Source organism: Ambystoma mexicanum, chromosome 3q, assembly GCF_040938575.1.
Source record: "Ambystoma mexicanum isolate Mex_15411 chromosome 3q, UKY_AmexF1_1, whole genome shotgun sequence".
In the NCBI taxonomy this organism is placed as follows: domain Eukaryota; kingdom Metazoa; phylum Chordata; class Amphibia; order Caudata; family Ambystomatidae; genus Ambystoma; species Ambystoma mexicanum.
This window is the reverse complement of record NC_090926.1, coordinates 786,476,202-786,488,765: the sequence shown is the minus strand read 5'-3', so window position 1 is coordinate 786,488,765 and position 12,564 is coordinate 786,476,202. Positions and strand designations below refer to the sequence as shown.

General features: G+C 44.1%; 1 protein-coding gene across 2 annotated transcripts in view; it reads left to right on the top strand.

The window, feature by feature from the left end:
- Positions 1 to 12,564, top strand: part of LOC138582997 (proton channel OTOP2-like) — a 283,265-nt gene that overhangs the window by 106,688 nt on the left and 164,013 nt on the right. For both annotated transcript variants that reach the window (XM_069654848.1, XM_069654847.1), the window contains exons 2-3: positions 2,284 to 2,688; positions 6,147 to 6,283. In XM_069654848.1, coding sequence (XP_069510949.1) covers positions 2,322 to 2,688; positions 6,147 to 6,283 — 504 coding nt within the window. In that variant the 5' untranslated portion in view covers positions 2,284 to 2,321. The remainder of the gene's footprint in view (positions 1 to 2,283; positions 2,689 to 6,146; positions 6,284 to 12,564) is intronic.

Here is a 12,564-nt window from a genome sequence, read left to right as displayed (position 1 = left end):
ACCAGGTACATTGTGGTTCTGTCCCCCTGGTCCTTCTCCGAAGGGCCCAAGTGATATTTACGACTGCTTGCTCCCTTGGTTCTGAAACCAAATAACCTTGAACAGTTAAGACTGATTGCTTTACTGACTACCCTCCTGTCAGTATCCAATGTGCATCCCTTTCCTTCGTAAAGCTGTCTGTCGTATGTGTTCTTTTACAGTGTGGGTTGTATTTTGTAGTGTGCTAGAACTGTCTGTTATCATAATAACAAAGTAGATATTTTTATACAACCTTGACTGGACAGTCCCTTTTATCATTGGGTAATAATTGTATTTTCGCTTTTCGCTGTGTTGCAACTAACCAACGATCCACGACCTTGCAGAGATAAGCATGCTGTTCCACCCATGTTACCAAAATTGGACAAGGAAGTTTATGATTGACTTGTGTTCCAATCTGTACGGATCCCTTCTGGTGTACTAGAAGTGCGGGCCCTATTGATGGTTTAGAATCCTATTTTCAACCCTAGGCCACTGGTGCCCCGGAAGTTGATTCATCACATCCAGACCTATGATGCACAAAGGGCCAGTACTGATACATTTTACAAGACACTTGGCATTTGGTAATAGCACCTGGAAATATGAGGAAGTACTTTACATATACAGGCAACACTTATAGTGTGTGGCTTTAATGGCCATGAGACAAAGGCAAATTGCTAAATGGGGATTTACTGCTGCTGGTTGCCCAACATGTCCTATTTTGGTACTACTAGGCTTAGCCCTGACTTGTGAAAACACCATTGGCATAGTGTTTGCTTCATTAGCTTAATTCTACTACAGTTTAGCTAATTAAGTTTCCTTTACACTGACATGGCAAAAGATTCTGGCCTCGATTTTTACAATTAACAGAATGGGATTAATTTCTGGATGAGTTATTTTATTTATTTTTAGTTTATTATTTAAAGCGCGGACCTATCTCAAGGGCAACTGAGTGCTGTACGGAATGTGGGTAGCCAGATTTTGGATTGGCATCTTTTAACAGCGCAGTTCTGTGAGGTCTGTGCGTCAGTATGTGCTTCCATTGGAATTATTCATTGGCCAGGTGTTGTTGAAAGAGCCATCTTTGAGAGATTTGCAAAATTGGAGAATTGTGTGGGCATTCCGAGCCGGCACCAGGCTCCAGTTCTAGAGGGTCGGTAAATGACAAGAAAAGGCTTGTTTGCGGGTCCTCTCTTTGCGGACGAGTTATGATTCAAGCTGGTTAGTTGAAATGCTGCACAAGCAGCGTGTGCCACCAGATATGTGGAGCTCAGTCACCAGGTACACTGATGTGCTACTCGTGACTGCTTTGTAGATGATGCATGCAGTCTTGAAAAGTATTCTGGTTTTGAGTGGAAGCCAATGTAGTTTGCGTAGGATGGGGGTGATTTGGTCAAATTTCCATGCTCCTGTAATACGACATACTGCAGTGTGGCTGACAGCCTTTAGGTGAGCCAAGTTAACAGCTTGGAGACCTGTCAGGAGAGCATTTCCCCCATCAATGTGTGAGACCACCAGAGCTTGCAGTACTACTCAGAAGTATTGCAGCGGGATGAATGGTTTGATTTTTTGAAGGTTAGTGAGTCTTAGCTAGGCTATTTGGGCCTTCTTGGCTTTGTTTCTGGAAGGACAGGCTGCTGTCAATGGTGAATCCTAAGGATGTTGCAGAGTCAGTTGTTGGTCAAATCCTTCCAGGGGCATATCTTTGAGCCATTGTTGCACAAGATGTTTTTAAGCAGGTGGAGGATAAATTCAGATTTGTCTTGGATGGTTTTAGTTTGAGGTAGGCGGCCGACATCCAGGTCTGGATGAAGGCTAGGTAATTACAGAGACGAATTATGTGCTGTGTGTAAGTTAAGCACATGCACAACTGAATATCTTCTGCATATTGGTGGTGGGCTTAGTATTTAAAGGTAGGTATGTCTGCTATTAAAATTTATTTCCTTAACCAATCATAGCCTGTTGGAGAAACTGATTAAACTTCCTTTGAATTTGAAATGTAGTAAATCCAAAGTGAATTGCACCACTTGATGACTCCGGGAATCCTTTCGGCGGAGCATGTGGTGGTTTATCTTCTCTTTTGGCCTTCTTTTGATGATACTGGAGGAACAGATTGGGAGGACACATTCTGCACTTACTTCCTTGTCTGGGGATCCTTTATTTTGAGTATCTGTATGGATCTAATCTTCTCAACCCTCCTGCATGTCATTGATGAGGGCACATACATATGATTAAACATGTTCTGATTGTCTTGTTTCCCCCCTGTAGTGACGCTCCACACCTGCATTTGTTTTTGCATAAGCGTGATGGCAGACAACAGCCAGAAAGACTCAGACTCAGAAACCGGAATGGATGAAATGGTACCCTCAGACCAGATGGTGTCTTACATCAACATGGACTCTCCCAATCAGCTCAATCGCTTTTCACGCTGGAAGAAAGGAGGCCGTCTGTTCTCTATATTGCTGATCATCAACCTCCTAATTCTGGGCTGCTCCCTCATTACCTTAGGATCAATTAAGGAGGTGCCCATCAAGGAGCCTGAGGCATTGGCCTTTCTTTCCACCCTTATGCTGCTGTCTATCCTATGGATGTTCTTCCAGATGTACTTCACCTACAAGAACAAGAACGCTGTCCTTTACAAGGACTCCCATGCTGGACCCATCTGGTTGAGAGGTACGTTATCGTCTCTGACACCTTCCAGTCAATTTAGTAGACTACATGACATATTGGTGTCTCTTAAAGCCATGTTTCTTCTGGGTGTAGCATATACCTGCCAATTGGGTACATTCCATTACTGGCTGCCTTCTCTTTTATAGCATCTCTGTTTTCATGGAAAAAGTCCCATCATTAACACAGAACCCATACATCATTTTGAGAACCAGTGTTTACTCTGTGAAGGCTTCTTAGGACCGGGAATGAGCCATCTATTGACTGACAACCACTTTGCCAAGTGTGAACAGACTTGACAGTAGGGTATACTTAAGCAATTTTGGGGCCTGGGGTACAGCTTTTGGCCACCCCCCCACCAAACCAAGTTATGTAATCCAGAATATCCGGTTCTGCCCCTCCTCATCGCAATCGCAACACGTATCATGGTATTCTGTGCCATGGCGATCAAAATAGGCATAGATACTCATTCCAGTTCCCTTACTATTTTCATCCCTGCTAGAGTCAGAATAACACAAGCAGAATTTCAAGGGCAACATTAGCAGTCCAGGACAAAGATACTGGTGATGGGGGCAGGAGACTTTTTTTTAACCATCAGCTACAAGCAAAGTATATGGGCTATGGTATAAATGCAGGGCACAAATCAGTAGCCATATGAAAAAGATGCACGTACCCCAAAGTAAACCAAGTCCACAGATTAGCAGCCTTACAGAATGTAAAAGTGCCCAAGCATGGGTAAAGGAGACCAATTGGAACCCACAAGAAAGGTACCAGCACCATAGCATAGATGGTGGAGGTAGGTTGGGAGCTACCCGGAAGGTGAATCTTTCCAGACAGACTGTGATGAGAAGAGGGCCATTGTTTTCAAGTGGTGTTGCTATTAGAGAGCAAAGAAACAAGTGGCTGTGGGGTCCATTATATGAATGGTCACTATTATCATATATGAAGCAACACAATTTCCAGTCAAACCATGTGTGGGGTTTTTTGAAGAGCATACCTTGAGAACATTCGCTCTCTCGAGGGCAGAGAATTTTCAAATGTTTAAAGAAGGACAATTTTGACAGGTTAAGCAGTATGATATTAAATGAGTTGCCCAGGATCGCTACATTGATTAAGAGGTGAATCTAGGATGTGTGTCCAATCTGCAATGTCTGTTCTTTACCACTTAGTTTTCCAATTATGGTCATATGCAAGTTGCAATTATTTGTGCATGTTTGACTTTTTAGAACTGACTTGCAAAGGACACCTCACATAATAAAACATGACCATTTTTAAAAACAAAATGATATGGGAGTGGTTACGCAAAATGGGAATGATTCTAGCTTTTTTCTCTCCATCAGGGGTATAGAACTACCAGGATACTAATTTATTTGAGTTTAAAAGAGTTTGTTTGGAGTTTTCTTCTGTATTTTCAAGCTGTAAATGTAACCAACAGACTTATGGGTTTGTTGTTTATGATGTGCATATGAACCATTGAAATTGATTTAAAAAAAACACATTTGTGTCCAATCAGCAGACCTGAAAGCATGGTTGCCAGAGGCCTGTGGCATTTGATCCGTTCTCTTATGTCCAGGACCCCTTCTAATTAAATCTATGAAAAGAAAGATCAGGCAATGTGTTAAACATTGCCACCATTATGTGACAAGGCAAACCATTTAATGAAAGAAAGCAGAGCACTTTACAGTGATATAAAATGATTTGTCCAGGATCACCATATATTCTGCTGGCAAAGCCAGGATATGAGCTTGGACATTTGGTTCCTCGGGCTCGAATTTGATTACTTAATCACCTCTCCCAACTAACACTTTCTGATCATAATTCGGGGTGGCTTGCCCAGGTTTTACAACCAACTACCAGCTACACCTCCTCAGAGGTACTCTTCCTTTTCTCACCCTCCCCTAGCGGCTCACTGTCCCCAGAGCCCTGGTGCTCTCAAGGGTGGACTACTACAAAAGCCTCTTTCTCAATCTCCCTGCCTCTGCTCTGTGCTCTCTGCAATTCATCCAGAACAGAACTGCAAGACTTATCCGTGGCCTCAAGGCCAGGAACCCCATCTCTCCTCAAGGTGGATGCCCGGGGCCCATGCCCCTTTTTGCCCTTCCATAAAGACGTTGATGCATGACAGTAAAGGTTTTAGGCAAAAGCAAACCCTTATGACTCGCACACGAACGCAGGCCACTTAATTATTGAAGGCAGTATTTTTTTTTTTTAAACAGCATTTTATTGATTACAAGGTACGATTTTCTGAGACAATTCAACTGTGTACATTTTTAAATAAAGTATAGGGATTTCCGAGTGGGGAATTCCAATACATGGCTGCACAGGTTGTGTACAATTCTTTAACTGCTGATAATAACAACACTGAGTATTGTACTGGTCCAAGATGGCCGTCAGACCTATGTGTAGAGCATGAACGCATCTAAGAATGAATGGAGCCTGCTTTACTGCCTTGACATGTACTGTGGCAATCTAATATTGTGCCCCCCTGTGACGCAAAGCTGAAACTGAAGATCAAACCTTCACGAAAACAGTGGCGATTGGACAAGCAGATGAGTTAATACATGTGTCACCGCAGGCGAGGTGCGCTCATTGAGTAAACAGCAGCTTGTGATTTCGCGTTCATTCTTAAAGCCTATTGACAACAACATTCCACCTTAGCTGCTCTGTTTCTGAGTCCATGTTGCTGATGGATGTCACATGGTGCTGTTGTAGCAGGGTCTATCTCTGCATTTAGCCGGGAACACATTTCCTACCAGCCTATGCACAGCTTTACCTGTGTCAGACTGGGCCATAAAATTGTCTCAGGCACCAATGAAAAAGTAGCCCATAGTTGGAAATGGCTATTCATTCCTTTTGTGACAGTATTTTAATATTTCCCATGGAGGAGTGTTTTGATAAAATGTGATTCAAATTGTGCATTTTAAAGAATATGTATGTAGAAACACTGGTCAAAATGATCAGCTTCATGGTGAATTAACACATCAAACTGGCCTAATTTGAGTAGAAATGTGGCCCACTTTGACCAGAAATCTGGCCCACACCAGCATTTTACATTGTTGCTTCGGCAATGGGCCTAATGCCCTATAGGCCAAACTGAGCCTGGCTCTGCCGTTCCTTGTCTAAAACCTTTCAAGATACGTGCGCCTTCTTTTAAACAAATGTATCTTGAAACTCATTGATTATGCAGTGGAAACATTTAACCAGCTTCGGTTCTGGTTGCGTGTGATACAAAATAAATTGACCATAGTTGGATTATCCCACTTGAAGCTGATTTCTTTTCTTCTTCATGCAACAACTGAATGTTTAAACTGAGTTGGACCATATGCATTTATTTCGTGTCATGAGCAACAATAGGACGTGTGCACTGGGACACAATTGACGCGGACCATTTCCATGGTCTTGTTGGTGATCTTTGCATGTGATGGTGAGCTGGTGCTGACAAATTTGGTTTCCTCTTTGTACAGTGGGACTCCTGCTTTTTGGAATATGCACCATTGTGTTGGATGGGTTCAAAATCGGTCACTACGTGGGATACATCAGCTGCGTTTCTTTGCTCCGAATCATCTTCCCGGTGATCCAGGTTGTGTTTGTGATTGTGCAGGTGAGGTTTGTCTCATTTGGGGCATTTGGGAATGTTGCACACCAAGTGGTTATTGGTAGTGTAAGTGATTTCAATCCAGCACACACCCAAGTCAACGCCTAGCGTGTAATGCACAACTGAAATCCTTATTTATTTTTCGCTAAAAGTTCTTTATTCTGAACGATATACCACTCATATCACCCCTCTCCTGGAACCCCCCACGACTCCCCCCCGGTTACACTGAACCAGGTTTGGTGTGGAAAGTTAACATATTTATTTATGTATTTACAATTTCATCACACTATGTTTTTATGGGTACACAATAATCACCAATGGGGTGATGTAACAGTGAATACTCTCTTTAATACACAAGGAGTAATAATGAGCAAAACAATTCAACACAGAAATAATACTTTTGTGTGTGTGTGCAGATCAGATAGCACTGTGTTTAAAGGTTCTCCCTGCTCACCCCTCAATTTCCTGCTGGAGAGGAAAAGGCCTCTTTGAGGAAACCTGTTATTCCAGTTCGGTTGGCTTTAGCCAGGCTTAAATTTAAATGTTAATTCTGTTGCACTTTTCCTTAGCTTAAAACAAACTTGTGATTTTAAAATAGCAGTTAGAATTCTTATTCTAGGTTTTAAACCATGGGATTAAACAATTACAACATAGGTTACTCTCAGTAACATGCCTCTTAGATTGCAAACATTTGATTTCAGTTTATATACATGTTTAAAGTTTAATCAGACACACTTCCTGACAGCTGTCATCCCTGCAGCCGTCTGCTGCACAGAGATTTTGACATCCACAGAAAAAACACTTTTGCTGTGGAAATCCCTTTATGCTTTCAGCTTTTCAGGACCTTGCAAGTTTCACAATGCTTTCTTAAACTAAGTGAATTGTAGCACCCAGCAAGAATTCTGGATGTTTGAGGGTGTTTTGTACCGGCATTCTGCAGTTTCAGCCACAAAGAAACAGGGTTTAAAGCAAGATTTTGGGGTTTCAGTTAGCAAAGCATTGCTTTTTCCTTCTGTGCTCCATTTTCACATGTTGTGGAGCCCAGTGATATATTTCAGGAGTGAGAGCTCTGTTCCACCACTGACCTCATGTGTGGCAGATTGGGCAGCCATCTTTTTGGGCATTGCAAAGCGCGATTTCCAGAGGTTTTTGCGCGCACAAGGGTTTTGCGGCCATTTTGATGTTTCTGGCACCATCATAACACAGTGATGCAGCATAGCAGAGCAAAAAGTGGGTTAAAACACCCCACAGAGCCCCCCCTCACGACTTGAGTTTGACCGCCCATCAAGGGGAAGTTAGGTGATTGGGATGTTCTTTCTTTCTTTGGTCCAGGTGGAGAAAGTCGTCTGCTTCTCCCATCAGTGCTGGATCGACATGCTCTCCTTAAGCTGATTTCTGTGGACCCACGATACTGACAGAGAGGTGATTTGGGATGGGTTTTGTTTGGGATCTTGGGAACCTGTAAGAAAAAGGTGACAGCTAGATATGGGGGAAGTTTTGGGTTCCCCTGGTTCTGGTTCTGGGCTGCCCCCCCCTTTTTGGATGCAGTCACCAGGATGGGTTTGAACCAGGAGATTTTCGTGCTGGTCATTCTGGGGTTTGATGATGGGTGGTTTTAACTCGGTCCCCACATATACCCAGTCTGGATTTGGATCCTTTGGGACCCATTTTTCTTTGGGAGGAGTTCCCCCATCCCTGAAGGAGAAGATCCTTTTCCCGAATCCTCTGAGGACCCCTCTCCTTCAAACTGGAAGATTTGCACCTGCTCCACAAAATGGGTCTTCTTAGGCTCTTTATTTCTCCTACTCGCCCTTTGCTCCTTGGGTTGCAGACTTTCGGGGGCAGGAGATTTTGGTTCCAGTTCTTGGGTTTCCATGTGCGTTTCACAAGTGGGGAAGGAAGCTTCCTCCAAGGCTTTACACCCCCCTTCCCCTAGCGCCTCCTCCCTCGGAACCGGTGGTTTGTCGAAATTCTTCCCCCATCATTGTTATGGAGCACCAGACCCTGGATTTAAGGTATTCTGAGCCGCCATGATCATCTGAGGGTTCTGTTGAGCCCTCAGCATGCGACCCAGATCATGTGCCATGTTCTGGACCTGGCGCTCTAGTTGGGACACCCGCTCTGGCAGGTACAGGGTCCTCAGGTCTACCCTGGGTTGATCCCGGGAAGGATAACTATCCCTTCTCGCATAAAACCCCTGGTTAGGAAAGTTTGGGTACCCCTTTACCCTTGGCCTCCCCTCTCCTGGATTGGGCTGTCTGGGCTCAGGAAAGTGGGGAAAGAAAGAAAGGTTGTTTTGGGGGTTGAAGTTTGGCGGGTACCGGGGAAAAAAATGTGGTCCGGCATTTTGGGGATTACTGAACTCCTGGGAAAAATGAGGTGGGGAGTTTCCTGGTTTTCCAGCTCTCTGGTTGGATCCCCCCCCCCTTGGGCTGCAGGAGTCCACACATAGCCCAGGATGGGTCTATTTCCCTTGTAGCGTGGGCTGATGTAGTCAGGGGAGTTAGGGTTCTCATTTGTGGGGTTACCTCCCTGGCTCCCTGTTTGGGATTGCCCGAAGGCCTTCTGGGTTTGGGGTTGGTCGGATTCTGCAGGGGAAGGTTTTTAGGCACCCCCATCTCCAGATCTAAAATGGGGGCAACCTTCACCTCTGCCACCTTAGCAGCAGCAGGGGTGTTGGTTGGTTTGGGGCTTTTGCTAAGATTTTTATTTTCCATCGGCTTCTGTACTTCATAGATGTGCGTTGCTTGTTCAATGACCCAGTCTAGTGATCTTTTCTCATGAAAATCCCTCACTAGCTGGGTCATCATGTACTTCAGGAGAGCATGAAAGAAGCTGTTCACAAATTCCTTAATTTCAGTGCGCACCCTTCTAGTGGTCTACGCAAAGGTGTGTTTCAATTCCTGAACAAATTCTTGTGGGGCCTGGTCTTCCCCACATTGTAAGTTGTAGGCTGCCTTGCGAGCCTCTTGAGGGTTCCTATGAATGGAAACATGTTTCAAGATGGCCGCCCCATAGGTGGACCATCTGGAATGGTTCTGATCCTCCAGCCCCGCAAAGAAGCTGGAGTACTCAGGAGAAAATGTCCACTTTACATAATGAATACAGCTATGGCTGTCCTTCAGTTGGAAAGTCTCCATCATCTGTTCAAATAATTCAAGGTGCTCCCAAACCGAATATTTGCCATTTTTGTGGTAGGGCGTGATGATGCTCCTAATAGCTTTTATTTGCTTCAGGGGATCCTTAAGTAAAGCTCTTTTGACTTTATTAGCCTTTTTAGTTCTGGTTACCCTGGTCCAGTCATCCTCTGACTCAGAGGCACTGCTACCAGAGGTGGCTGTCTGGTCTTCTAGACACTCCCGGATTCTGCGAACTTGGGAATGGCTGGCAAAATGTGGGGCCTAGTCTCTTGGGACTTGTGGCGCTCAGAAGAGTCGTCTGACTCTTCCTTGCTCCCAGGATTGGTTGAGTAACCCCCCACCCCCCACTGGCCTAGCTGGGAAGAGGTTTTAAGTATGCTCTTAGTGGACCTATTCTCATGGAATTCTCCACCAAATTTCACTGCCTGATCTCTTGGTAAGTTATATTTCTGAGGATCCATTTCTCTGATTCTCCCTTCACTGAAGTCTCCCTGATCAGAGAAGATGGCCCTAGCACTTGGGAACCTGTACATAGATGCCCGCCCGTCCATATCTGGGAGGCGCTGACCTATTAGCCCCATATTTCCTATTGGGTTGAAGTCTACCATCCCCGTGGCCCTTGGTTCATGTGAGCCAGTGGACATGGGGGTGGCAGAGTCCATGGAATTGAATGGATTAAAGTCTCTGGCGAGAACAGAGTTCCTGAGGTTATGCTCAGGGGTTTCCCTCTCCCATCTGACCTCATCTCTCTCAGCCCCTACTCCCTGATAGCATGACCCCTTTGTTCTTCTATTAAGGCCTTACTGGTCTCTATTAGTTGTTCCTGCATGGCTATCTCTCTATGGAGCCTGTCGTATTTTTCACAGAGAGCCTCATTGTCTCTCTGTACTTCCTGTCTGATTTGGGAGTATTTGGCCAATTCTTGCTACAGGAGGCCCACCTCCTGGGTCTGATCCTTACTAGCCTGATCATTCTTTGCCAGAGCATCTTCCATCCTCCTGGTATGCTCTAACAGCTTTTCACAGTCCATTTTGAGTTCACCCAGTCCCTGAAGGGCCAGGTGATTTTCTGCTAGCTCAGATTTTAAATGGCTGACCTCCTGGACTAGGGCATCCCTCTCTTGACATAGAGTTCCCCTCTGCTCAGCCAGGTCGTCCCTTTGTTTCCTAATGGCATGTAATTTCTGGCGCTCCTCATCAAAATCTGTTTGAGTGTGGAGATCCTTCACTATTAATTTATTATTTTCCTCCTTTAAGGATTCTAGGCGTTTTTGCAATGTGACTACCTGCTCTGCGCAGGCTCAATAAAATGTTATTGCTGCTCCAGCTTTTGTTGGCTCTTTTGCAGCGAATCCAACCTTTCCTGACACTCTTTTTGCAATATCAGTAATGTGGTATCTTGCTCTGCCTTCTCTTGCTGCAGGAGATCCAGATCTTCCTTCAATTTTGTCAGGTACTGTCTGGCTTCTCTCTCTGAATCTTGGCTCTTTTGTAGCCTTTGCTCTGTAGAGTCCAGATCAGTTTGGGTTTTCTCTAGGGATTGTACTTGCCTCTTTGCCAGATCTAGGTTTTCGGCATATTTTTCCTGTATTACACCAATGTGGAGGAATAGGTAAGCCGCTATTTTGGCAATTTTACATTATTCTTGTTTTGCTTTTGGGGCCATTTACAATTCACTAAGTGCCTGTTGTAATGGACCCTGGTCCTGCCATGTATCTAATTCTATGGCAGTGATTTGTTGTTTGATTTTCTGCAGCCAGAAATTCTCATCCTGCTCTACCCATTCACCCCTGACAAACAATTTGTGCAGTGGGTGTTCTTTTGCGATATTGATTTCCACTGGGGTCGCCATTCCGAAAATATTAATTTCCTTCTGACTTATCCCAGGGTTATTTTACTTTGCAAAACAGGCCCAGCACCTTTGAGTATTTCTATTGAAGGGTGTTTTTACAGTGTAGCACAGTATGGTAGCCCAACAGGGTGTATGTACCCCGTCAGTTAGCACACTGTGTTAGACTGTCACAAGTGGTATGTCTAATTCAGGATCCCGGATGAGCCCCCAAGCTGTAAGTGATTTCAATCCGGCACACACCCAAGTCAACGCCTAGCGTGTAATGCACAACTGAAATCCTTATTTATTTTTGTCTAAAAGTTCTTTATTCTGAATGATATACCACTCATATCACACCCCTCTCCTGGAACCCCCCTGGTCACACAACCAGGAATCAGGCTGGTTTGCAAAGTTAAAATATTTATTTATGTATTTACAGTTTAATCACACTATGTTTTTATGGGTACACAATAATCACCAATGGGGTGAAGTAACAGTGAATAATCTCTTTAATACACAAGGAGTAATAATGAGCAAAACAATTCAACACAGAAATAATACTTTTGTGTGTGTGTGTGTGTGCAGATCAGATAGTACTGTGGTTAAAGGTTCCCCCTGCACACACCTCAACCCCCCAATAGGCAATGTAAAGAGATGGGAGGATAGAGCAGGTATTCAGGAATGGCAGAATTCAAACAAAATAACAATCCCACTTTCCCCCAACAAACCCAAGAGAAAACAAAATTGACTGTCAAGCTGTCGGAATGGCTTTTAAAGTTATCTTGAGAATGGATTGGGCAAAAACACTAATATGGTCAAAATTGCTGAAATTGCTATCAATTCTTATGGGAGCCGCTTTGGATGGTTGCACACAAACACAAGCAATGATTCAATACCAAGAAACAATTTGAAATCCTAAAATTCAAGTTGGGAGCAATCAAACGCTGTTTTACACGTGCGAAAATTTCCCTAAAACGAAATTTGCGGCAATCTATTCACTGCACGATAATCGGATTTGGGATGCGGTTTTAGTTGTGGATGTTAGCTACAAGCAGAAGTAGGAATTCTTTTTCTTGCACAACAACTGAGGAAGTTATGGACATTTAAGTGGAGGTTGCTTTTTCGAGATAGGCGCTAGAATGGAAAACGGAATGCGCTTTTAAAATGACAAATGGGATTTCTAACACTAGAGGATGACTATGAACAAAACGAATACCCCACAAGAACACAGCCACTTGATCAGAATGACTGCCTGCCCGGGACTCGCCTTCTTCAGATGAGAAAAGATCAGCGCAAAGAGAGTTTTAGCAATACTAG